Below are 27,887 nucleotides of genomic sequence, written 5' to 3' on the forward strand. Positions count from 1 at the left end.
GTTACAGAGATCTCGGAAGGTTGTAGGGCTGGCGGAGGTTACAGAGATCTCGGAGGTTGTAGGGCTGGAGGAGGTTAGAGAGATCTCGGAGGGTTGTAGGTCTGGAGGAGGTTGCAGAGATCTCGGAGGGTTGTAGGTCTGGAGGAGGTTGCAGAGATCTCGTAGGATTGTGGGGCTGGAGGAAGGTACATAGATCTCGGAGGGTTGTAGGGCTGGAGTAGGTTAGAGAGATCTCGGAAGGTTGTAGGTCTGGAGGAGGTTACAGAGATCTCGGAAGGTTGTAGGGCTGGAGGAGGTTGCAGAGACCTCGTAGGGTTGTGGGGCTGGAGGAAGGTACATAGATCTCGGAGGGTTGTAGGGCTGGAGTAGGTTAGAGAGATCTCGGAAGGTTGTAGCGCTGGAGGAGGTTACAGGGATAGGGAGGGTGAGGACATGGAGGGATTTGAACACGAGGATGAATCTGACACTGCAGTGCAGACGTGGGGTTTGAGATGGTGGTTGTATGTCTGAGTGTCGGAATGTCAAATGAAAAGTTGCCTTTCCAGTTTGATGCTGTAGAAATGGCCTTAAACTCAACAAACCAGTCGGCATCATGATGGTAATGGCTGGTGCAATACTCACATTGTCTCACCAGATGTCGTTAACGCCATGTGTATATAATGGGTCTGCTCATGTCTACCAATCCCCTCCCCCGCCCCGACCCCATGCACAGTAACAGGACCCAGTGCTCCCTCTCACCTCTGAGTCAGAAGGTTGTGGGTTCAAGTCCCACTCCAGAGACTTGTGTATAAAATCTAGGCTGACACTCCCAGTGCAGTGCTGAGGGAGTGCTGCACTGTCGGAGGTGCCATCTTTCGGATGAGCCGTTAAACGGAGGCCCCGTCTGCTCTCTCGGGTGGGCGTAAAAGATCCCATGGCACTGTTTTGAAGAAGAGCAGGGGAGTTCTTCCCAGTGTCCTTTTTTAAAAATTCATTCATGGGATGTGGGCGTCGCTGGCAAGGCCAGCATTTATTGCCCATCCCTAATTGCCCTTGAGAAGGTTGTGGTGAGCCGCCTTCTTGAACAGCTGCAGTCCGTGTGGCGAAGGTACTCCCACAGTGCTGTTAGGTAGGGAGTTCCAGGATTTTGACCCAGCGATGATGAAGGAACGACGATATATTTCCAAGTCAGGATGCTGTGTGACTTGGAGGGGAACTTGGAGGTGGCGGTGTTCCCATGCGCCTGCTGCCCTTGTCCTTCTAGGTGGTAGAGGTCGCGGGTTTGGGAGGTGCTGTTGAAGAAGCCTTGGCGAGTTGCTGCAGTGCATCTTGTAGATGGAACACACTGCAGCCACGGTACGCCGGTGGTGGAGGGAGTGAATGTTTAAGGTGGTGGATGGGGTGCCAATCAAGCGGGCTGCTTTGTCCTGGATGGTGTCGAGCTTCTTGTGTTGTTGGAGCTGCACTCATCCAGGCAAGTGGAGAGTATTCCTGTCTTGTGGCTTGTAGATTGTGGAAAGGCTTTGGGGAGTCAGGAGGTGAGACACTCGCCGCAGAATTCCCAGCCTCTGACCTGCTCTTGTAGCCACAGTATTTACGTGGCTGGTCCAGTTAAGTTTCTGGTCAATGGTGACTCCCAGGATGTTGATGGTGGGGGATTCGGCGATGGTAATACCGCTGCTTAGAGTCATAGAGTTATACAGCACAGAAAGAGGCCCTTCGGCCCATCGTGTCCGCGCCGGCCATCAAGCCCTGCCTATTCTAATCCCACTTTCCAGCACTTGGTCCGTAGACTTGTATGCTATGGCGTTTCAAGTGCTCATCTAAATGCTTCTTGAATGTTGAGGGTTCCTGCCTCTACCACCCTTTCAGGCAGTGAGTTCCAGATTCCAACCACCCTCTGGGTGAAAAAGTGTTTCCTCAAATCCCCTCTAAACCTCCTGCCCCTTACCTTGAAACTCTGCCCCCTGGTTATTGACCCCTCTACTAAGGGGAAAAGTTCCTTTCTATCTGCCCTATCTATGTCCCTCATAATTTTGTACACCTCAATCAGGTCCCCCCTCGGCCTACTCTGCTCTAAGGAAAACAACCCCAGCCTGTCCAGTCTCTCTTCATAGCTGAAGCGCTCCATCCCAGATAACATCCTGGTGAATCTCCTCTGCACCCTCTCCAATGCAATCGCATCCTTCCTATAGTGTGGCGACCAGAACAGTATTCCAGCTGTGGCCTAACTAGCGTTTTGTACAGCTCCATCATAACCTCCCTGCTCTTGCCTTCATTAGCTGAGGCATAGAATATTAGTATCCCATATGCCTTTTTAACCATCTTATCTACCTGTTCTGCTGCCTTCCGGGATCTATGTACATGCACACCAAGGTCCCTCTGATCCTCTGTCCTTTCTAGGGTCCTACCATTCATTCCCTTGCCTTGTTAGTCCTCCCAAAATGAATCACCTCACACTTTTTTCAGGGTTAAATTCCATTTGCCACTGTTCTGTCCATCTGACCAACCCATCTATTTCGTCCTGTAGCCTGAGGCTTCCCTCCTCGCTATTTACCACTCCACCAATTTTCGTGTCATCTGCAAACTTACTGATCAGACCTCCTACATTCATATCTAAATCATTAATGTACACTATGATATACCTATCAATTCGTCCAATAAAAAGCGACGAGTTAGGAACGTAACTAAAGGTTTTTATTGACTAAATAACAGAGCCCACCCTCGTGGGTGATCGGGTCCAACAAGGAGGAATACCAGCCAGTCGACTACCTTTATACCTGGGCAGGTAGGTGGAGCCATGGGCGGAGTCGGAGGTGGTCAGCCCAGGTATAACAGCGCGACAAGAGGCGACCTCGTATAGTGATACAACAGTGAGAACAGTGATAACAATACAACAGTGATAACTATAGTGTAACGATAGTGAACGATAAAAGTGGTTTACCACATTCACCCCTTGTTTAGATTTGAGTCCGGCGGGGTGAAGTGTACTACCAGTTCTGGTATGTCAGTCTGTCCGGAGGCCTCGTAAGCCTCTCCGATCGTCGCAGCGGCGGTGCTGCATTATCCGGTGTTAATGCTGGTGTCTGCGTGGTCGGCGAAGGCTCGTGGGGTTCCGGCATGCCGTCTACCTGGGCTGGAATTGGGGGGGTGGTGGGGGGGGGTAAAGGTGGTGTCTCCGGAGTGCCCGAGGGTGCGAGGTCTCGTAAGGAGACAGTGTCCTCCCGCCCGTCTGGGTAAGCCACGTAGGCGTACTGGGGGTTGGCGTGCAGGAGGTTCACCCTCTCGACCAGGGGGTCTGTTTTATGGGCCCTCACGTGCTTTCGCAGCAAGACGGGCTCTGGAGAGGTCAGCCAGGTTGGTAGAGTGGTTCCCGTAGTCGACTTCCTGGGGAAAACAAACATTCGTTCATGGGGGGTGGCGTTAACGGCAGTGCAAAGTAGTGACCGGATGGAGTGCAGCGCTGTCGGGAGGACTTCCTGCCAGCGGGAGGTTGGGAGGCCCTTAGACTTTAAGGCTAAGAGGACGGCCTTCCATACCGTCGCGTTCTCTCTTTCCACCTGGCCGTTCCCTCGGGGGTTGTAGCTGGTGGTCCTACTTGCTGCAATACCTCTCGCTAGTAGGAACTGATGGAGTTCCTCGCTCATGAAGGATGTATGTATATAGTTCGGGAACCCGAACAAGGCGAAGAGGTCGTTCAGGCACTTGATGACCGTGGTACTGGTCATGTCTGGGCAGGGGAAAGCAAAAGGGAAACGGGAGTACTCATCAACAATATTGAGGAAGTACACATTGCGGTCAGATGACGGTAGAGGCCCCTTAAAGTCGATGCTCAGGCGCTCGAAGGGGCGGGTGGCCTTGATCAGGCTTGCTCTGTCCGGCCTATAGAAGTGCGGTTTGCACTCGGCGCAGGTCTGGCAGTTCCTGGTCATGGTCCTGACCTCCTCGATGGAGTAGGTCAGGTTGCGGGCCTTAATGAAATGGTAAAGTCTGGTGACCCCGGGGTGGCAGAGGTCGTTGTGGAGGGTCTGAAGTCTATCAATATGCGCGCTGGCGCATGTAATTCGTGAAAGAGCATCAGGGGGTTCGTTCAGCTTACCTGGCCGGTACAAGATATCATAATCGTAGGTGGATAGCTCGATTCTCCACCTCAAGATCTTGTCATTCTTGATTTTGCCCCTCAGCTTGTTATTAAACATGAAAGCAACCGAACGTTGGTCGGTGAGGAGGGTAAATCGTTTGCCTGCCAGGTAATGCCTCCAGCGCCGTACCGCCTCCACAATTGCCTGGGCTTCCTTCTCGACCGACGAGTGTCGGATCTCGGGGCCCTGTAGGGTCCTTGAGAAGAAGGCCACCGGCCTCCCCTCCTGGTTAAGGGTAGCGGCTAGGGCGAAGTCGGATGCATCGCTCTCCACTTGGAAGGGGATGGACTCATCCACTGCGTGCATTGTGGCCTTGGCTATGTCTCCCTTGATGAGGGAGAAGGCCGCGCACGCTTCCTCCGTGAGGGGGAAGGATGTGGACTTCATGAGGGGTCTGGCTTTGTCCGCATAATTGGGCACCCATTGGGCATAGTAGGCGAAGAGCCCCAGGGTTCCCTTAAGTGCCTTAGGGCAGTGGGGGAGGGGTAGCTCCATGAGGGGGCGCATTCTTTCGGGGTCGGGGCCGATGAGTCCGTTCTCTACTACACAGCCAAGGATGGCAAGGCGCGAGGTGTTAAACACGCATTTCTCCTTATTGTAGGTGAGGTTCAGCCGTTGGGCCGTACGGAGGAATTTCTCCAGATTCACGTCATGGTCCTGCCGGTCGCGGCCGCAGATGGTGACGTTATCTAGATAGGGGAATGTGGCCTGCAGTCCGTTCTGGTCAACCATCCGGTCCATCTCCCTTTGGAAGACCGAGACCCCGTTGGTGACACCGAAGGGGACCCTAAGGAAGTGGTATAGGCGCCCATTCGCCTCGAAGGCGGTGTACTGGCGGTCCTCGGGGTGGATAGGGAGTTGGTGGTAGGCCGACTTAAGGTCGATGGTCGAGAATACGCGGTATTGTGCAATCTGATTGACCATGTCAGATATGCGGGGAAGGGGGTATGCGTCCAGCTGGGTGTATCTGTTTATGGTCTGGCTGTAGTCGATGACCAGGCGATTTTTATCGCCGGTCTTAACGACCACGACCTGGGCACGCCAGGGGCTGTTGCTCCCCTCGATAATGCCCTCTTTCAGGAGGCGCCGCACCTCAGAGCTAATGAAGGCTCTGTCCCCAGCGCTGTACCGCCTGCTCTTGGTAGCGACGGGTTTGCAGTCGGGGGTGAGGTTAGCGAACAGGGAAGGTGGCGGCACCTTGAGGGTGGATAGGCTGCAGGTGTTACGCGGTGGGCGGTTTAACATTCGCTGGTTGTCGACTGAGTGGGGGGAGGGGTCCACCGTATGCTAGGGTTACACTTTGGAGGTGGGATTGGAAGTCCAGCCCTAGTAGGACGGCAGCGCAGAGCTGGGGGAGGACGAGGAGTTTAAAATTTTTATACTCCGTACCCTTAACCGACAAGGTCACAACACAGTAGCCGCTAATGTCCGTGGCGTGGGACCTTGATGCCATCGAGATTCGGTTGCGCGTTGGCAGGACAGGGAGGGAGTAATGGCTCACCGTGTCTGGGTGGATGAAGCTCTCCACAGGCAGGTCGTGGCGTGGCCGTTTACTTTGATGTCCATCATCGACTTGGACAGGTGGTGTGGGCGGGCTTGATCCAGAGTGACGGAGGCTAGTGTGTAGGTAAGCGAGTCGTTGTCGTCTGCGGGCGAGGCGGTCGTCGGGTCCGGGGGCCCGGTGGCAGTCGGGCGTGGTGGGTAAAATGGCGTCTCCCACGAGGTAGGACAAAATGGCGGAGAAGATGGCTGCCCCCATAACTCACATGAGGCACTATTGGGGTCGGTTGCCTTGATCAAAGATGGCCGCCCCATGACTCACGTGTGGGGATGCTGGCCTCAGTTGCCTTGAAAGAAGATGGCCGCCCCCACAGTTCGCATGAGGCACTGCTGGCCTCTGAAGATCCGCTCCTGCAGGCCTTAGAGAAGTGGCCTTTCTTCCTGCAGGTTGAGCAGGTAGAGTTCCTGGCTGGGCAGCGCGACCTCGGGTGCTTCTCCTGGCCGCAAAAGAAGCAGCCGGCGGCCCGATCGCGGGTGCCCGATGTCGGAGCCGGTACCGGGGGTGGCGGTCCCGGTCGGGTCCGGGACGCCGACGCTGAGGTAGGTCCCGGGGGCGGCGCTGCGAAGGGTATTGCGGTCGGGGTCGGGCCCGAGTCCCAGGGTCGCGAGCAGTACCTGGAAAACGCCTCCTGGTCCTGATGGGCCACCTCTAGGGAGAGAGCGAGGGCTTCAGCTTTGTCCAGGTCGAGGTCTTTAGCTTCAAGCAGTCTTTGCCGTGAGTAGTCGGACCGTAGGCCTTTCACAAAGGCATCGCGGATATTATCTTCCGTATTTTCAACAGCCGTCACCGCTTTAAAGTCACAGTTCCTGCCGAGTGCTCTTAGCGCCCGTAAAAATTCAGCTACAGACTCTCCTGGCTGTTGCGGGCGGGATCTTAGGAGGTGCCTGGTGTACATGTAATTTACCGGGCTCCGGTACTGCTGTTTCAGTAGGTTGATAGCGGCCTCGTATGTAGTCGTGTCCTGGATGAGTGCGTATACTCTCGGGCTCGCTTGGGCGTTCAGAACTCTTAGTTTGGATCTCTGAGGGACGCCGGATTCTTCCAGGTAGGATTCGAAGCAGTCCAGCCAGTGTTTGAAGTTGAGGGCTGAGTTTGCTGCCTGTGGGTTTAGATCCAGGTATGGTGGTTTGAGGGCTTGCAGCCAAGCCGGCTGGTGTGGCTGGTGTAGCCCGGTGTCTGAAAGCTGCTGTGGCTGTGCTTCTGGGAGGGCTTCTGGCTGGCCAGTAGTAGACATCTTTAAAATTTAGTCAATAAAATTGATATACCTATCAATTCGTCCAATAAAAAGCGACGAGTTAGGAACGTAACTAAAGGTTTTTATTGACTAAATAACAGAGCCCACCCTCGTGGGTGATCGGGTCCAACAAGGAGGAATACCAGCCAGTCGACTACCTTTATACCTGGGCAGGTAGGTGGAGCCATGGGCGGAGTCGGAGGTGGTCAGCCCAGGTATAACAGCGCGACAAGAGGCGACCTCGTATAGTGATACAACAGTGAGAACAGTGAGAACAATACAACAGTGATAACTATAGTGTAACGATAGTGAACGATAAAAGTGGTTTACCACACACTACAAACAGCAAGGGACCCAGCACCAATCCCTGCGGTACACCACTGGACACAGGCTTCCAGTCACAAAAACAACCTTCGACCATCACCCTCTGCCTCCTGCCACTAAGCCAATTTTGGATCCAATGTGCCAAATTGCCCTGGATCCCATGGGCTCTTACCTTCTTGACCAGTCTCCCATGCGGGACATTGTCAAAAGCCTTACTGAAGTCCATGTAGACTACATCAACTGCACTACCCTCATCCACACACCTAGTTACCTCCTCGAAAAATTCAATCAAATTGGTTAGACATGATCTTCCCCTGACAAAGCCATGCTGACTATCCTTGATTAATCTTTGCCTCTCCAAGTGAAGACTAATTCTGTCCCTCAGAATTTTTTCCAATAATTTCCCTACCACTGATGTTAGGCTCACTGGCCTGTAATTCCCTGGTTTATCCCTACTACCCTTCTTGAATAATGGTACTACGTTAGCTGTCCTCCAGTCCTCTGGCACCTCCCCTGTGGCCAGACAGGTTCTGAAAATTTGTGTCAGAGCCCCTGCAATCTCCTCCCTTGCCTCACACAGCAGCCTGGGATACATCTCATCTGGGCCTGGGGATTTATCCACTTTTAAGCCCGCTAAAACCGCTAGTACCTCCTCCCTCTCAATGCTAATTTGTTCAAGTATATCACAATCCCCCTGCCTGATTTCTATGCCTACATCGTCCTTCTCCATAGTGAACACAGATGCAAAATATTCATTTAAAACCTCACCTACATCTTCCGGCTCTACACACAGATTGCCACTTTGGTCCCTGATGGGCCCTACTCTTTCCCTGGTTATCCTCTTGCCTTTAATATACTTATAAAACACCATGGGATTTTCCTTTATTTTGCCCGCCAGTGTTTTTTCATGCCCCCTCTTCGCTCTCCTAATTTCTTTTTTAAGTAGCCCCCTGCACTTTCTATACTCCTCTAGGGCTTCCACTGTTTTTAGTCCTTTGTATCTGCCAAAAGCCTCCCTTTTTTTTCCTAATCCATTCTTGTATATCCCTTGACATCCAGGGTTCCCTGGACTTGTTGGTCGCACCCTTGACCTTTACAGGAACATGTTGGCGCTGTACTCTATTTCCTTTCTGAATGACTCCCACTGCTCTGATGTGAATTTTCCTACAAGTAGCTGATCCCAGTCCATTTTGGCCAGATCCTGCCATATCCTTCCCCCAATTTAGAACCTTTATTTCCGGTCCATCTTTGTCCTTTTCCATGACTACCTTCAATCTCACCGAATTATGGTCACTGTCACCAAAATGCTCTCCTACTGACACTTCTACCACTTGCCCGGCTACATTCCCTAGAATTAGGTCCAGTACTGCCCCTTCTCTTGTAGGACTTTCTACATGCTGGCTCAAAAAGCTCTCCTGGATGCACTTTAAGAATTCCGCACCCTCTAAGCCTTTCACACTCTGACTATCCCAGTTAATATTGGGGAAGTTGAAATCACCTACTATTATTACCCTATTATTTCTACACTTCTGAGATTTGCCTACATATCTGTTCCTCTATCTCCCCCTGACTGTTTGGGGGCCTATAGTACACTCCCAGCAAAGTGCTGGCCCCCTTTTTGTTTTTTAAGTTCTACCCATATGGCCTCATTAGAGGAACCTGCTAAGATATCATCCCTCCTTACTGCAGTAATTGACTCCTTGATTAATATTGTTGGAGATATTCATTGCCTGGCACGAATGTTACTTGCCACTTATCAGCACAAGCCTGAATGTCATCCAGGCCTTGCTGCATGCGGGCATGGACTGCTTCATTATCTGAGGAGTTGTGAATGGAACTGAACACTGTGCAATCATCAGCGAACATCCCCAGTTCTGACCTTATGTTGGAGGGAAGGTCATTGATGAAGCAGCTGAAGATGGTTGGGCCTAGGACACTGCCCTGAGGAACTCCTGCAGCGATCTCCTGGGGCTGAGATGATTGACCGCCAACAACCACAACCATCTTCCTTTGTGCTAGGTATGACTCCAACCAGTGGAGAGTATTCCCCCTGATTCCCATTAACTACAATTTTACTAGGGTTCCTTGATCCTACACTCGGTCAAATGCTGCCTTGATGTTGGAGTTTAGAAGAATGAGAGGTGATCTCATTGAAACATACAAGATTCTGAAGGGGATTGACAGGGTAGATGTTGAGAGGTTGTTTCCCCTGGCTGGAGTGTCTAGAACTGGGGGGCATAGTCTCAGGATAAGGGGTAGGCCATTTAAGATTGAGATGAGGAGGCATTTCTTCACTCAGAGGGTTGTGAATCTTTGAAATTCTCTGCCCCAGATGGCTGTGAATGCTGAGTCTTTGAGTATATTCAAGGCTGAGATAGATTTTTGGACTCTAGGGGAATCGAGGGATATGGAGATCGGGCAGGAAAGTGGAGTTGAGGTCGATGATCAGCCATGATCTTATTGAATGGTGGAGCAGGCTCGAGGGGCCGTATGGCCTACTCTTATTTCTTATGTCAAGGGCAGTCACTATCACCTCACCTCTGGAATTCAGCTCATTTGTCCTTGTTTGGACCAAGGCTGTGATGAGGTCTGGAGCCAAGTGGTCCTCGCGGAATCCAAACTGAGCATCGGTGAGTAGGTTATTGGTGAGTAAGTGCCGCTTGATAGCACTGTCGATGACACCTTCCATCACTTTGCTGATGATTGAGAGTAGACCGATGGGGCGGTAATTGGCCGGATTGGATTTGTCCTGCTTTTTGTGGGCAGTTTTCCACATTGTCGGCTAGATGCCAGTGTTATAGCTGTACTGGGACAACTTGGCTAGAGGCGCAGCTAGTTCTGGAGCACAAGTCTTTAGCACGACAGCTGGGATGTTGTCAGGGCCCATAGCCTTTGATGTATCCAGTGCGCTCAGCCGTTTCTTGATACCATGTGCAGTGAATCGCATTGGCTGAAGACTAGCTTCTGTGATGGCGGGGACCTCAGGAGTAGGCTGATATGGATCATCCACTCGGCACTTCTGGCTGAAGATGATTGCAAATGCTTCAGCCTTATCTTTTGCAATCGTGTGTTGGGCTCCACCATCATTGAGGATGGGGCTATTCCTGGAGCCGCCTCCTCCCGTTAGTTGTTTAATGGTCCACCACCATTCATGACTGGATGTGGCAGGACTGCAGAGCTTTGATCTGATCCGTTGATTGTGGGATCGCTTAGTTCTGTCTATAGCATGCTGCTTCTGCTGTTTATCATGCATGTAGTCCTGTGTTGCATCTTCCCTAGGTTGGCACCTGATTTGTAGGTACGCCTGGTGCTGCTCCTGGCATGCTCTTCTGCACTCCTCATTGAACCAGAGTTGGTCCCCTGGCTTGGTGGTAATGGTAGAGTGAGGGATATGCCGGACCATGAGGTTGCAAATTGTGGTGGAATACAATTCTGCTGCTGCTGATGATCCACAGCGCCTCATGGATGCCCAGTTTTGAGCTGCTAGATCTGTTCTGAATCTATCCCATTTAGCACGGTGGTAGTGCCACACAACACGACGGAGGGTGTCCTCAGTGTGAAGACGGGACTTCGTCTCCACAATGACTGTGCGGTGGTCACTGCTACTAATGCTGTCATGGACAGATGCATCTGCGACAGGTAGATTGGTGAGGACGAGGTCAAGTAGGTTTTTCCCTCGTGTTGGTTCTCTCACCACCTGTCTCAGGCCCAGACTGGCAGCTATGTCCTTCAGTACTCGGCCAGCTGTGGTGCTGCCGAGCCACTCTTGGTGATGGACATTGAAGTCCCCCACCCAGAGTACATTCTGTGCCCTTGCTACTCTCGCTGCTTCTTCCAAGTGGTGTTCAACATGGAGGAGTACTGCTTCATCAACTGAGGGAGGGCGGTAGGTGGTAATCAGCAGGAGGTTTCCTTGCCCATGCTTGACCTGAAGCCATGAGACTTCACGGGGTCCGGAGTCAATGTGGAGGACTCCCAGGGCCACTCCCTGCCGACTGTATACTACCGGTGGATCTGTCCTGCTGGTGGGACAGGACATACCCAGGGATGGTGATGGAGGAATCCTGGTCAATATTTATCCCTCAACTAACACCTAAAACAGATGATCTGGTCATTATCACAGTGCTGTTTGTGGGAGCTTGCTGTGTGCAAATTGGCTGCCGTGTTTTCTAAACTACAACAGTGACTACACTTCAAGAGTACTTCATTGGCTGTAAAGCACTTAGGGGCGTCCTAAGATCCTGAAAGGCGCTATAGAAATGCAACTCTTTATTTTTCTTTCATGCTACGTGGTTGACCCTTAAGGCACTCAGTTGTCAAGGTAACTATGGATGGGCAATAAATTCTGCCCATGATCAATTTTTTTTAAACAGTATTGTTTTCAGCAACTGAGCTGGGGAATGTTGTGTGAAAATGAGCCATAAAGAGTAGAGGGGCTCCAGGTTTGATCCCTCGTCTGTCCACTGGGAGTGAATCTGTGCTGGGCCTTGCTGTGGGGACAGTAAGGTTCAATGTTTTCAGGAGAAGATTGGACGGGACCTCCCCCCACTGTTAAAGACAAAAGTGCTGACTCTTGCTGGTTTACACTTCCGTCCCATTCGCAGGTGAATCTGGACAGCGAGTGTCGCAGGGTGGGTTTCAGCAATAGGCCATCACAACCGAGCCCATTCCTCCCCTCGTCTGACCTGCACATACTGTACACAGTCTGGGCACCGCACCCCAGATGGAAGGAGTGCAGCGCAGATTCACCAGAATGTTACCAGGGCGCCAAGGGTTAAATCATGAGTTGGAATAAAGGGGTCTTTTTCCGAGTGGAAGGCAGTGACTAGTGGGGTACCGCAGGGATCGGTGCTAGGACCCCAGCTATTCACAATATATATTAATGATCTAGACGAGGGAACTAGATGTAATATCTCCAAGTTTGCAGACGACACAAAGCTGGGTGGGCGTGTGTGCTGTGAGGAGGATGCCGAGAAACTCCAGTATGATTTGGACAGGTTGGGTGATTGGGCAGATGCATGGCAGATGCAGTATAATGTGGATAAATGCGAGGTTATCCACTTTGGTGGCAAAAACAGGAAGGCAGATTATTATCTGAATGTCAATAGATTGGGAGAAGGGGAAGTGCAACGAGACCTGGGTGTCCTTGTGCACCAGTCGCTGAAGGTAAGCATGCAGGTGCAGCAGGCGGTTAAGAAGGCAAATGGTATGTTGGCCTTCATAGCGAGAGGGTTCGAGTACAGGAACAAGGATGTCTTGCTGCAGTTGTACAGGGCCTTGGTGAGACCACATCTTGAGTATTGTGTGCAGTTTTGGTTGCCTTATCTGAGGAGGGATGTTCTTGCCATGGAGGGAGTGCAGCGAAGATTCACCAGGCTGATACCTGGGATGGCAGGAATGACGTTTGAGGAGAGATTGGGTCGATTGGGCTTGTACTCGCTGGAGTTTAGAAGAATGAGAGGGGATCTCATTGAAACTTATAAAATTCTGACAGGACTGGACAGACTAGATGCAGGAAGGATGTTCCCGATGGCCGGGGAGTCCAGAACCAGGGGTCACAGTCTAAGGATAAGGGGTAGGCCATTTAGGACAGAAATGAGGAGGAATTTCTTCACCCAGAGAGTGGTGAACCTGTGGAATTCTCTACCACAGAAGGCAGTAGAAGCCAATTCAGTAAATATATTCAAGAAGGAGTTGGATATATTTCTTAAGGCTAAAGGGATCAAGGGATATGGGGAGAAGGCAGGGACAGGGTGTGGTAAACCACTGTTTGTATTCCACTGTATACATGCCTGGACATGCCTCGGCTGACTCCTCCCACAAGTCCTAGTATAAAGGTGACTGCTCCCCAGCCCTTTGTATTTCTGGACCGGTCGACCACTCGAGGCAGACCTTCATTCTTTTGTTAATAAAAGCCTTTAGTTACTCTCTTAACTCTCAGTCTTTTATGAGTAATTGATAGCGCATCACAGGGTACTGAATTTGGATGATCAGCCATGATTGCATTGAATGGCGGAGCAGGCTCGAAGGGCCGAATGGCCTACTCCTGCTCCTATCTTCTGTGTTTCTAGGTTTCTATGTATGCCTGAAAGGGTGGTGGAGGCAGACTCAATCATGGCTTTCAAAGGGGAATTGGATAAGTACCTGAAGGAAAAAAATGTGCAGGGCTACGGGGAAAGGGCGGGGGAGTGGGACTAACTGAAGTGCTGTTGCAGAGTCGGCACGGGCTCGACTGGCCGAATGGCCTCCTTCTGTGCTGTAACCATTCTATGATTCTATTCTAGATCAGATACACTAGGCTTGTGTTCCCTGGAATACAGAAGGTTAAGGGGGGGTTTGATTGAGGTTTTTAGGATTTTGAAAGGAATTGATCGGGTAGATAGAGAAACTTTTTCCGCTGGTTGGGGGAGTCGAGGACAAGGGGGACGCAACCTTAAAATCAGAGCCAGGCCATTCAGGGGAGAAGTTAGGAAACACTTCTTTACACAAAGGGTGGTAGAAGTGTGGAACTCTGTCCCACAAAAAGCAGCAGGTGCTAGCTCAATTAATAAGTTTAAAAATCTGAGATTGATAGATTTTTACTAGAGAAGGGTATATAAGGATATGGAGCCAAGGCGGGTGGATGGAGTTAAGGTACAGATCAGCCGTGATCTCATCGAATGGTGGAACAGGCTGGAGGGGCTGAGCGGCCTCCTCCTGTTCCTATGTTGCTGTATCGTGGATTTCCAGCAGGGGTCACTGCATCACCATCCGGAGCGGGAATGGCTAAGTCACTCCCTTTCCCCCCATTCCTTCAGCCAGGGTTGCTGAGTCCAGTAGCAGTGGACTAATAATCCAGAGGCCTGGATCAATAACCCAGAGAATGAGAGTTCAAGTCCCACCACGGGCAGTTTGAGAATTTCAATGCAGTTTTGAAGGAAATCTGGCAATAAAAAGCCAGTATCAGTAAAAATGACCGCGAAGCTGCCGGATTGTCGTGAAAACCCAACTGGTTCACTCATGTACCTCTTAGGGAAGGGAAGCTGCCATCCTTACCCGGCCTGGGCCTACGCGTGACTCCAGTCCCACACCAACGTGGTTGACTTTTCACTGCCCTCTGATTGGCCTAGCGAGCCACTCGGTTGCGTCAAAACTGCTAGAAAGAAGAATCGTCAAGCTCGGCACAGGCGGGGAACCGAACCCTTCGCCTCACGCTGGTTTGTGGCTCTGCTACCCCAGAGCTACACCGGGACTTGGAGGGTTAAATTACCAGGATAGGTTGCACAGACTTGCCTTGTATTCTCTTTGAGTATCGAAGATTGAGAAGGTGACCCGATCGAGGTGTTTAAAAAAAAAAAAGTTGAAAGGATTCCATAGGTGTGATAGAGAGAAACCATTTCCTCTGCTGGGGAATCAATAAATAAGGTGACATAACCTTAAAATTAGAGCTGGGCCATTTAGGAGTGAAAGGACTTCTTCATACAAAGGGTAGTGAAAATCTGGAACTCTCTTTTTCCCCGTGCCCCCCCCCCTCCAAAAAAAAAAGCTGCGGATGTGGGGAGTCAATTGTAGCTTTCAAGTCTGAGATGGATAGGTTTTTGTTGAGTAAGGGTATCGAGGGATATGGGGCTTGATGTGAATCTTGTCATTCATGTGAAAATGACTTCTGTAATAATACTGGACGGCCTGCTGGTGGCGCTGTCCAGGGAGAGTATAAATACTCGGGCATGGGCCCAGCTTGTGCAGGACATTCTTCAACAGGAACTAGTGAAGGGCACAACTAGATCTCCATGTTGAAAAACAGTTGATTAAAGCTTTGTTTAATGCTTAGACCAAATGCCTAGTAGTTTTCTTACGCCAGGGCTAAAGAAACATCGCGCTCCGGAAAGATTAGCGCCCCCGCGCCGGAAATTGAGTGGTTGCGCCCCAAGAGGAAGGAGGGGTGCTACTGGAAGCGCCCCGCATCCCTCTTGGGGCGCTGCGAGTCAATATCGCGTCGCTACGTGCCGCGGTACTGCAGGCCTTCCTCCCCTTCTTAAAGGGGAGGGGCCTTGCGCAACCCGGGGCCCAGCTGGGCCCCCGGGGATCGGGAGTGCCGGCAAAAGAGCCCGGCACTCGGGAGAAGTGCCGGGCTCTCGGAGCGCAGACGGCACTCCGCGGGGGGGCATGTCAGGAGGCCGGGGACGGGAGCGGAGTAAGGTGCTGGCAGGCGGCCAGCAGCGAAAATGGCCGCCCAGCACCTCGCCTTTAAATAGCGCCTCCCCGGCCGCAGGTGGGCCCCCCTGACCCTGTCGGACATAGCGTCTGGTGGTAAGTTGGGGGCGTTCCCGAAGATCGCGGCCGGGGCGCTGCGCACGGCGATGACTATATCGCCGGTGGCGCAGGGTGCTACCGGTTAGCGTCGCCGCTGACCTCCCGCTGAATCTCGCGGGGGCATGGGTGGCGCCACGCCCGGGCGCTAGTTGCTTTGTGCCTCTTAGGGGGCTAACGGGAGGCGCAAAGCAACCAAATTTTTCCCCCATGGAGATAAGACGGGTAAATGGAGTTGAGATACAGATCAGACCTGATCTAATTGAATGGCGGAACAGGCTCAAGGGGCTGAATGGCCTCCTCCTGTTCCTATGTTCCAGTGGTACTCACTGGCTGAGCACATTGAGCCACGAGAGGAAGGGCCTTGTAATAATAATGTTGTCCATCGACTTTATTCATGTGTCCCGGTTAATATTTATCCCTCAATCAACATCACTTAAAACAGGTGATCTGGTCATTATCTCATTTCTGTTTGTGGGAGCTTGCTGTGCGCAAATTGGCTGCCGCGTTTCCTACATTACAACAGTGACTACACCTCAAAGTACCTCGCTAGCTGTAAAGCGCTTTGGGACGTCCTGAGGTAGGGAAAGGCGCTGTATCAATGTATGTCTCTGTTTTTATTTATGTAGTTATTTTTTGCTTGCCCTGTCGAACTGACCGCGGTCTGACCCCACAGGTGGCGAGAGCGGGTACAATATCCCCACAGTGACCGCGTGCCCTGAAGTGGCGAAGTACATCAAATCTCCGGCGGCCAAGCTGGCCAAACAGCGTCCCCGCGACATGGAAGGAGTGGCCAAGCGGCAGTTCTGCGACGCCTACATGTACCTGTACCAGAACCCCAGGATGGCCGTGTACAAATGACCCGCTGACCTGCCGAGCCGAGGACTTCGCCACCGGTGGGGGGGTGGGGAGGGGGCGGTTATTAAGTTGAACTTTCATATCGTTCTGAGGGACGGCCAGAAAGAGTTAGAGACCATTAACGGAGTAGCACCGGTGAGCTAGGACTGATATTGGCACTGAGCATTGGGTGGGGGGGTGGGGTGAGGGTCGAGCGAGTCGTTGAGTGGAGGAGGGGCAGCTGGAGCTCCCAGCCTGATCATAGAATCATAGAAATTTACAGCACAGAAGGAGGCCATTCAGCCCATCTTGTCCGTGCCGGCCGACATCCATCCTAATCCCACTTTCCAGCACTTGGTCCGTAGCCCTGCAGGTTACGGCACTTCAAGTGCATAGCCAAGTACTTTTTAAATGTGATGAGGGTCTCTGCCTCTACCACCCTTTCAGGCAGTGAGTTCCAGACTCCCACCACCTCCTGGGTGAACAAATTTCTCCTCAAATCCCCTCTAAACTTCTGACCAATTACTTTAAATCTGTGCCCCCTGGTTGTTGACCCCTCTGCTAAGGGAAATAGCTCCTTCCTATCCACTCTATCTAGGCCCTTCATAATTTTATACACCTCAATTCGGTCTCCCCTCAGCCTCCTCTGTTCCAAAGAAAACAACCCCAGCCTATCCAATCTTTCCTCATAGCTAAAATTCCCCAGCCCAGGCAACATCCTCGTAAATCTCCTCTGCACCCCCTCTAGTGCAATCACATCTTTCCTGTAATGTGGTGACCAGAACTGCACGCAGTATTCCAGCTGCGGCCTAACTAGTGTTTTATACAGTTAAAGCATAACCTCCCTGCCCTTATATTCTGTGCCACGGCTAATAAAGGCAAGTATCCCGTATGCCTTCTTAACCACCTTATCTACCTGTCCTGCTACCTTCAGGGATCTGTGGACCTGCACTCCAAGGTCCCGCTGATCTTCTGCACTTCTCAGTATCCTACCATTTATAGTGTATTCCCTTTCCTTGTTAGCCCTCCCCAAATGCATTACCTCACACTTCTCCAGATTGAATTCCATTTGCCAGTGTTCTGCCCACCTGTTATCTCCTCAAAAAATTCAATCAAGTTAGTCAGACACGACTTTCCCTTAACAAATCCATGCTGACTGTCCCTGATTAATCCGTGTCTTTCTAAATGAAGATTTATCCTGTCCCTCAGAATTTTTTCCAATAATTTCCCCACCACCGAGGTTAGGCTGGCTGGCCTGTAATTACTTGGTCAATCGCTTTCTCCCTTTTTAAACAACGGTACCACTGATATCTACTCTGCTTCTGTCCTATCGACAGCCACTTGATTCAGCATTTGGCATTGTGTGATTAGGTTAGCTAGTTACAGTGGAGCCACGCCCTCGCCTCGACACGCCACCCTTTCCCCGCTTCCCAATCCCCGTGCTAGCAGTCACGCATGTACATCCTGATTTACGTCTCGTCCCGTGCTTGCTGTAAAAGCTGCGCCTTTTCTGGGACAGGCTAGTGTTGAACTCTGTAGCGGGACTGCACCGTGGGGCACTTAACAAACAATATAAAAAGTGCGTGGCGATCCCAATCTCGGCAACTCTTTTCCCCAATTCATTCAAGGGATGTGGGCGTCGCTGGCAAGACCAGCATTTATTGCCCATCCCTATTTGCCCTCGAAGGTGGTGGTGAGCTGTCTTCTTGAACCGCTGCAGTCCGTGTGGTGAAGGTACTCCCACAGTGCTGTTAGGGAGGGAGTTCCAGGATTTTGACCCAGCTACGATGAAAGATCGCTGATATATGTTGGGTTGCGACACAAGTGTGTGTGTTTTTGTTTTTGTTCCTCAGTCGTGCAATATTCAAATATTATCCAAATTTATGCTGGGTGCGTCTAATTTGATTTTGTAATTGGCACGTATATTTTACAGTGAGAGGCGCTGTGCCCTTCCACCTTTCACCTTTCACACAATCCAGTGCACATTTCCAAAGCTGATGACACCTCAGGTTTGCTGTTTTGTTTCTTGTTTGCTGTTGGTGAGTTTGTCAGATTTGTATTTGGAAATAATTTTATGTTTATAAATAAAAAGATTTATCTAATTTTGGGGGATTGGTGGGGAAAAGACCATTTGAGATTTGGCTCGTGCCAGCGGTTCGTCTCGGGCCGGTGGTTTGATTCCGGGTGCGAGTCTCTATACCTCAGAATGAGTCCCTTCCGTGGGGATTTTTGTAGCCGTTTTATTTCTTTTTATTTAGTCAGCAAAAAAAGCCATTTTTAATCTAAAAGATAAATTATGTAAGCTGGAAATGGGAAACACTCAGAAAATGGTGGAAATCGGAAACACCTGTGCTTTCCCCTTCTCTCCCCTTCACCTACTCTCCCTTACCTCTCTTTCTCCTCTCCCTTCACTTCCTCCTACATTCTCTCTCTCTCTCTCTCTCTCCCTCCCTCCCCCTCTCTCTCTCTCTCTCCCTCCCCCTCTCTCTCTCTCCCCCTCCCTCCCTCCTCTCTCTCTCCCCCTCTCTCTCTCTCTCTCTCTCTGCCCCCTCTCTCTCTCTCTCCCTCCCCCCCTCTCTCCCTCCCCCCTCTCTCCCTCTCTCTCTCTGCCCCCTCTCTCTCTCTCTCTGCCCCCTCCTCTCTCCCTCTCTCACCTTCTCCCTCCCCTGCAACTGGACCGAGCTGATCTAATCCCATCTCCCTGCTTTTGCCCGATATCCTTTTATATTCTTCCTTTTTGCAGCACCCATCGCTGACTATGCAGATTCTAAGTGTTACTCCTGAGTCGCTGTCCCCTTGGTGTGAACCGGTGTTAATACCGGCGCCGGGTTCCTGCGGGAGTCCGCACGGTAACCGCGCTGGATGTCTGGCTGGAGCCACCGGAGAACGGCCAGGATCGAAAATCCTGGATGCTGGAAATCTGAAAGTGAATGGGAAAGTGCTGGAGCCACTGGGCGGGCCAGGGAGCCCCGGTGGTGAGGACGGGTGAGCCACCGATTCAGGGACGGACCCTTTGTCAGAAACCGGAAAATATTACACATGGACAGCGTTTTAAAAAACAGAAACCAAACGGGGGAAGGGGAATAAACACACACACACCCTCCAGAGAACACAGAATAAATTGAATGAGCTGTGAAGTCCTTCAGTGGAAAACAAGAGCTGGTTAAATTGGCAGAAGTGATATTAGCGTGAGACATCTTAACTCCATCATCCACCTTGGTTTTTTGAGGGAGAGAGTTCCACACTTCTGCCACCCTTTGCGTGAAGAACTTTTCCTAACTTCTCTCCTGAATGGCCTGGCTCTGATTTTAAGGTTCTGTTCCCCTTGTCCTCGACTCCACCCACCAGCAGAAAAAGTTTCTCTCTCTACCCGATCAATTCCTCTCAAAATCCTTAAAACCTCAATCAAATCACCCCATAATCTTCTATATTCCGGGGCACACAAGCCTAGTTTATGTAACTTCTCCTCGTAATCTAGCCCTTGGAGCCATGGCAACATTCTGGTGAACCTGCACTGCACTCCTCCCAAGGCCAGAATGAGGGAAAACAAAACTGAGTGAGTATTAACACCACTGTGTCAGCCAATGAGTTGGAGGCGAGGGCGGGGCTTACAGCAAACCGAGTTTATTTCAAGAGTCTCCTAGAGCTACAGCAAACAGAGCTCATGACCGAAACTACAGCAAAGTCTCCCGATAAAAGCAGGATTATTTTTCCAGTACGATGCTGTGAGTGGAAGATAGTTACATTTTTTTTGAGCGGGGGTGCCTCCAGGAGGTTTTGTACTTGTTTTTTTGTCGGAAGAAAGTGTTTGTGATTATGAGGTTGTGCTCAGCATATTTAGTGAGAAGAAGTAGTCTCTCTTTTCCTATGATGCCTTTCCATAGTTGGTAATCCCGACCAACCCTGGCATTGAAGTCCCCAAGAAGAATGACTTTATCGTCTTTTGGGATACCAGACAAGGTTTTATCCAGGTCAGCATAGAAGATCTCCTTTACTTCATCTAGCGAATCCAGGGTGGGAGCATAAGCACTCACAACTGTTGCCATCTGATTGTTGGATAGGGTTAGACGCATTTTCATGAGGCGTTCATTGATTCCCACAGGAAATTCAGAGAGTTGGCTAACAAGTTCATTTTTGATGGCAAATCCAACTCCATGGATCCGGGGGTTTTCCGTTGGCTTCCCTTTCCAGTAGAATGTGTAACCCCCCTTCTCCTCCTTCAATTGACCACCTTCTGCTAGTCGAGTTTCAGATGGGGCCGCTATATCAATGTTGCATCGTTTCAGTTCTCTGCATACGATGGCCGTCCTTCTCTCCGGTCGATCACTTGTTGCACTGTCTACTAGTGTCCGCACACTCCATGCTCCGAAGTTCAATTTTCTGTCTTTAGGACCGCATTTTGGTGACCCCTCTGGATGTGGTATTCCAGACAGGGTGTTATTGTGACAGGCTATTTTTGGGGCACCTTTTCTAGCCCCCTCCCTGTTCAGGGTGAGCAGAGCGGATCCTAAATAGGGCTGCTCAGTCATGGATGTAGCTGCCGGGGGGCTCCCCCTACCTCGATCCAGGAGCCCGACGACTGAATCAGACTCCCACCGCCTAGTGTGCCAGCTTGTGTTTAGGAGCTTCCAGACCTCACAATCCTGCCCCCATCACCACTTACTGATCGCCACAGGACTTTACGCTGGCGTGTTGTAGAGGTAAATGTAGATCCCTCTGAAGGACGCCTGGGCGTGGTATCTTTTAGCGTGGGGTGGTTGGTGCACAGCCAGCCACCACACGATCCTTGACAGAAAAGGGGCCAGGGTCCAGTGGCAAGGAAAAACCGAGACGACTGGAGACCCCTCTCTGCTGCAGCTGCCTTCCGCCTTCACAGCCGTTGTGGTGCTTCTCACAGCCCCTGAACCAAAGTGACTCAGAGTTACCACCGTCATCCGCCTGTTCCACCGTTGAGGACTATTGTGGCATCTCTGACTATGTCATTGTACGGGCAAGGGATCGTCGTGATGTTCTGGTCACTAGGGCCATGTTCAGCACTGATGACTGCTGGACAGATCATCGCCTTATCCGAGCAACTACGTCCCTCAAACTAAAGCCCAAGATACGTGCTCCGAAGAAGCAGTTCTGGCCAAAATTAAACATTGAATGTCTTGAGGACACTGCCGTACAGCAGTGCTTTCAGGATTCCATCAGGCAAAGTCTTCCAAAGAAATACCCACGTGATACTGGAGAACATTGGGAACTGCTGAAAGCCACTATCCTCAACACCTCCCAGAACATACTCGGTTTCAAGTCCAGAAAACATCAGGACTGGTTTGATGAGAACGACTCAGAAATTGAGCAGCTCATAGAAAGGAAAAGGAAAGCTTTCTGCGCCTGGCAAAACAACATCAGCAGCAAGGCCAAAAGAGAGGCTCATGCTAGAGTTAAGGCAGATGTCCAGCAGAGAATAAGGGAGATGAAGAACAACTGGTGGTCTCAAAAGTCCCTAGAAATACAACGTATGGCTGATACTGGGGACTCCAGAGGCTTCTTCAGTGCCACCAAGGCAGTTTTCGGACCAAGCTACCGTGGCTTAAACCCCTTACACTCTAAGGACGGTTTAACTCTGCTCAAGGACAAGGAGGCAATTGACACAAGATGGAGGGAGCATTTTCAAGAACTGCTCAACCGACAGTAGCGCAGATCTGGAGTCCATCAATCAATTACCGCAGAGACCAGAAAGGGAGGAAATGGGGGCACCCCCAAGCATTGTAGAAGTGCAGAATGCCATCAGGTCCATGAAAAACAACAAAGCTGCTGGCTCAGATGGGATTCCAGCAGAAATCCTTAAAAAAGGTGGCCCGGAGCTCCTGACGCACATACATGCCTTCCTCCTAAAAATATGGCAGCAGGAAGAAATTCCACAAGATCTCAGAGACGCTTTGATTGTTACTATCTTTAAAAAGGGGGAAAAGTCGGTGTGTGGTAACTACCGAGGTATCTCCTTTCTTCCACAGGAAAAGTGCTTGCCCGTGTCCTTGCTAACAGACTTTTGCCGTTATCTGAGGAGGTGCTTCCAGAGTCGCAGTGTGGTTTCCGACCATCCAGAGGAACAGCTGATATGATCTTCACAGCACGTCAATTACAGGAGAAATGCCGTGAACAAAAGCAACCACTGTTCATAGCTTTCATAGACTTAACTAAAGCTTTTGACACCGTCCACCGCCAGACTTTATGGCATATCTTGTCTAAGTTTGGTTGCCCCGATAAATTCATCTTAGTTCTGAGGCTGCTACATGACAACATGTCCGCAGCAGTTCTCAGCAGCAGCGGTTCTATTTCAGAGCCCTTTACAGTTGAGACAGGAGTAAAACAGGGCTGCATCATTGCTCCAACCCTTTTTGCAGTGTTCATCTCAGTTATCCTCCATCTCATCAGCAATGATCTGCCCACCAGAATTCAAATCCTTTACCATACTGATGGCCGACTTTTCAATCTCAACAGGCTTAAGGCCAAGAGCAAAGTCTCCATCACTACCATTATGGAGTTACAGTATGCAGATGATAACGCCATCACAGCTCTTTCCGAGCATGATCTACAAAACACCTTGAATGCTTTTTCCAGAGCCTACAAACTTCTGGGCCTCACCATGAATATAAAGAAAACCCAGGTGCTCCACCAGCCATCACCTAATCAGCTTGCAACTCCTCCCTCTATAAAGATTGATAATAACACCCTTGAAAATGTCAACACCTTTCCATATCTTGGTAGCCATTTATCCTCTAAAGCTGACATTGATTCTGAAATCCATCACCGCCTGAGTTGTGCAAGTGCAGCCTTTTCTAAACTGAGGAGGAGAGTCTTTGAAAATCATGACCTCCAAGTCCAAACTAAAATTCTTGTATACAAAGCCATCATCCTTCCCACCCTTTTATATGGAGCTGAAACCTGGACTACGTACAGTAGACATCTCAAAGCCTTAGAGTAATACCACCAACGCTCTCTACGCAAAATCTTGAGGGTCAGCTGGGAGGACAAGCGTACCAACTGGAGTATACTTGAAGAGGCCAATATCTACAGCATCACTACGCTCATCGTGCAGCATCAACTCCGATGGATTGGACATGTCTTTCGCATGTCAGACTCACATCTCCCAAAACAGGTTCTGTACTCCCAGTTGAAGGAAGGGCAGAGGTCTCCTGGTGGTCAAAAGAAGCATTACAAAGATAACATCAAAGTAATCCTTAAAAAGTTCCATATCGATATTAATAACTGGGAGGAAATCGCACTGGACAGAGACAATTGGAGAAAATGCATCCACAACGGTGCCGCACTACATGAAAAGAATCTCCAGCGTGCCGCTGAGGATAAACGCCAGCGCCGTATGGAGAGACAACAACTTAAGAAGACCCATACTCCAGTCACTACCAATAGTCTTACATGCCCACACTGTAGTAGAGTCTGTGGATCTCGGATTGGCCTCCACAGCCACCTGAAGACCCACAAGTAGATGACTGATGAAGGACATACCATACTCGAATTCGAGTGGTCGCCGATGATGAGTTACATACAGTAATACAAATTTTATGTGTAAAATTAATCCCAGTCACTCACAGGCGTGATTGACAGGGGAATTACCCAATCGTCTCTATTCTGGCCTGGACTTGGGTGTCACTACATGCAGCCTTACAAACAAAGACATTTGTGAGAACACCAAGGAATGTGTGAATAGCGGAGGAGGTGGTGGTGGAAGGCAGGTAGAAATGGAAAAACTGGTAAAGCAAGGCAGGCTCCAGGGGCCTGAGGGACGATAAAAGCAGGTCGAGACCAGGTGTGCCGACTACCTCCACCCGCAAGATGTTCGGACACCGATTGTGCCAGGTCTCCACCACTTCCGGAATTTCCCACCCGCCCTTTACATGAAGGTGACGGCATCAGCGGGCTACCCCACGGGCAGGGACTCCCTATCATAGAATCATACGGCACAGAAAGAGGCCATTCGGCCCATCGTGCCTGTGCTGGCTCTGTGAAAGAGCTGTCCAATTAGTCCCACTCCCCTGCTCTTTCCCTATAGCCCTGCAAATTTTTCCACTTCAAGTATTCCTTTTTGAAAGTTATTATTGAATCTGCTTCCACCGCCTTTTCAGGCAGCGCATTCCAGATCACAACAACTCGCTGCATAAAAAGTCTTTTCGTCATGCCCCCTGACATGAATCAGTCATTCATAAAAGAAAGACTTATGAAATAATACTGAGCGGCCTGCGGGTGGCGCTGTCCAGGGAGAGTATAAATACTCGGGCATGGGCCCAGCTTGCGCAGGACATTCTTAACAGGAACTAGTGAAGGACACAACTAGATCTCCATGTTGTAAAAACAGTTGATTAAAGCTTTAACGCTTAGACCAAGTGCCTAGTAGTTTTCTTACGTCACCCCCTCTGGTTCTTTCTCCAATTACTTTAATCTATCTCAACAATAGCAAAATACTGCGGACGCTGGAATCCCAAACAAAAACAGAAAATGCTGGAAACACTCAGCAATTCAGGCAGCAACCGTGGAGAGAGAAACAGAATTAACATTTGCAAGGAACATAAAAGTGGACTGTAAAAGCTTCTACAAGTATGTAAAAAGAAAAAGATTAGTGAAGACAAATGTAGGTCCCTTACAGTCAGAAACGGGAGAATTTATAATGGGGAACAAGGAAATGGCTGAGCAATTAAACAAATACTTTGGTTCTGTCTTCACAGGAGAGAACACAAATAACTTCCCAGTAATGCTAGGGAACCAAGGGTCTAGTGAGAAGGAGGAATTAAAGGAAATTAGTATTAGTAAAAAAATAGCGCTAGAGAAATTAATGGGACTGAAAGCTGATAAAACCCAGGGCCTGATAATCTGCATCCCAGAGTACTAAAAGAGGTAGCCATGGAAATAGTGGATGCATTGGTTGTCATTTTCCAAAATTCTATAGATTATGGAACAGTTCCTGCAGATTGGAGGGTGGCAAATATAACCCCACTATTTAAAAAAGGAGGGAGAGAGAAAACAGGGAACTACAGACTTTTAGCCCAACATCAATAGTAGGGAAACTCCAGTATGATTTGGACAGGTTGGGTGATTGGGCAGATGCATGGCAAATGCAGTATAATGTGGATAAATGCGAGGTTATCCACTTCGGTGGCAAAAACAGGAAGACAGATTATTATCTGAACGGCAATAGATTGGGAGAAGGGGAAGTGCAACGAGACCTGGGTGTCCTTGTGCACCAGTCACTGAAGGTAAGCATGCAGGTGCAGCAGGCGGTTAAGAAGGCAAATGGTATGTTGGCCTTCATAGCGAGAGGATTCGAGTACAGGAGCAAGGATGTCTTGCTGCAGTTGTGCAGGGCCTCGGTGAGACCACACCTTGAGTATTGTGTGCAGTTTTGGTCGCCTTATCTGAGGAAGGATGTTCTTGCCATGGAAAGAGTGCAGCGAAGATTCACTAGACTGATACCTGGGATGGCAGGAATGACGTATGAGGAGAGATTGGGTGGATTAGGCTTATATTCGCTAGAGTTTAGAAGAATGAGAGGGGAACTCATTGAAACTTATAAAATTCTAACAGGACTAGACAGACTAGATGCAGGAAGGATGTTCCCGATGGCGGGGGGCGTCCAGAACCAGGGGTCACAGTCTAAGGATAAGGGGTAAGCCATTTAGGACTGAGATGAGGAGGAATTTCTTCACCCAGAGAGTGGTGAACCTGTGGAATTCTCTACCACACAAGGCAGTTGAGGCCAATTCATTAAATATATTCAAGAAGGAGTTAGATATATTTCTTAAGGCTAAGGGGATCAAGGGATATGGGAAGAAAGCAGGGACAGGGTACTGAGTTTGGATGATCAGCCATGATCTCATTAAATGGCGGAACAGGCTCGAGGGGCCAAATGGCCTACTCCTGCTCCTATCTTCTATGTTTCTATGGCAGATGCAGTATAACGTGGATAAATGTGAAGTTACCCACTTTGGTAGGAAAAACAGAAATGTAGAGTATTATTTAAATGGTGCTCGATTGAGAAATGCTGATGTACAGAGGGACCTGGGTGTCCTTGTACACCAGTCACTGAAAGCAAACATGCAGGTGCAGCAAGCAGTTAGGAAGGCAAGTGGTATGTTGGCCTTCGTTGCCAGAGGATTTGAGTACAGGAGCAAGGATGTCTTACTACAGTTATACAGGGCCTTGGTGAGACCACACCTGGAGTAGTGTGTGCAGTTCTGCTCTCTCCCCTCCATTGTCTCTCCCATTTTTCAACAGTTACCTTCACCAATCTTTTTGACATCCTTCTGTTTCTCTCATTTTTTTCACTCTTTCACCTTTTCCTCACGTTTCTTTCTGTTCACTTGCCCCTTTTTTATCGTACCACCTTTCCATTTTCTTATTTTCTCATTCTTTTTCTTCATTTATATCTCTTTTTCCTCCCACCTTAGTGTAGTCTCTCACTTCATCTTTGTAGTGTATGTACCTTTAAGGGGAGAACTACTTTTTACAGCTCCTGTATACTGTAGTACCAGCAGTGACCGCACCTGTATATAAACCCTGAGTAGGGATCTGTATAGTTAGTTTTAGAGTAACCCTCATCCAGTAAACACCTGTTGATTGTTCCCTGCAGTCTCGTGTCGAGTTATTGAAGGACACACAACATCAAGATACATGGATCTAACATTGGCGACGAGAAGATTCAAACCTACCTGCAACTCTGTATCACCTCCCAGGGATTCGCTCCTGGAGAACAGTGAAAGAAGAAGGCCAAGTCTAGAAGCACGGGCGTCGACCATCCAGTGGAGACTTGAGCATCGCAGGGGAGGCTGTTGAGAGCTGGGCTTGGTTCTCCAGTCACGGTGGTCCAGCGAAACGGGCTGGCAACAGATACGGCGCAGACCCTTCCCAGACAGCGGCAGCTAGAGCCGACCGATGGCACAGAAAAAGGCCGAGCAGCGTCAACGGGAGAAGAGAGAGGGTAGAGCGCACAGGGCGCAGCCGGTGTTCAGGACCGAGCGGCGTTGACGGGAGAAGAGAGAGGGTAGAGCGCACAGGGCGCAGCCGGTGTTCAGGACCGAGCAGCATCAACGAGAGAGAGAGGCGCGCAGGAAAACGCGCAGAGCGCAGCCGGTGTTCAAGGGCCGAGCAGCGTCAGTGGGGAAGAAAGGAAAGCATGGGAGACACCATTTTGAGCCGCAGCGGAGAAGAAGGGAGAGTGCGGGAGATGCCATTTTGAGCCGCAGCGGAGAAGAAGGGAGAGCGCGGGAAAACGCCATTTTGAGCCACAGCGGAGAAGAAGGGAGAGCGCGGGAAAACGCCATTTTGAGCCAGTCTAACCACACCCAGGGATGCCGAAGAGTGGCAGTGTCACAGCATTCGACAATGAAGTCGAAGATTGGACGACATATGTCGAACGCATAGAAGTGTACTGCAAGGCGAATGAAGTGCCAGATGAGAGGAAAGCGCTGGTATTGTTGAATTCAATGGGTGCAAAAATGTATGGCTTACTGCGAAACCTAGTAAC

At 50.1% G+C, this 27,887-nt stretch overlaps 1 protein-coding gene across 1 annotated transcript in view; it reads left to right on the forward strand.

Moving 5' to 3' along the window:
- Positions 1-18,468, forward strand: part of LOC147116922 (ubiquitin carboxyl-terminal hydrolase CYLD-like) — a 56,893-nt gene extending 38,425 nt beyond the window's left edge. Inside the window, 1 exon segment of the mRNA XM_085987192.1 lies at positions 16,188-18,468. Coding sequence (XP_085843318.1) covers positions 16,188-16,390 — 203 coding nt within the window. The 3' untranslated portion in view covers positions 16,391-18,468.
- Positions 18,469-27,887: the final 9,419 nt, after the last annotated feature.

The sequence above is a fragment of the Somniosus microcephalus genome, chromosome 5 (assembly GCF_052327205.1).
Source record: "Somniosus microcephalus isolate GS21.2 chromosome 5, FLI_Smic_1.0, whole genome shotgun sequence".
NCBI lineage: Eukaryota > Metazoa > Chordata > Chondrichthyes > Squaliformes > Somniosidae > Somniosus > Somniosus microcephalus.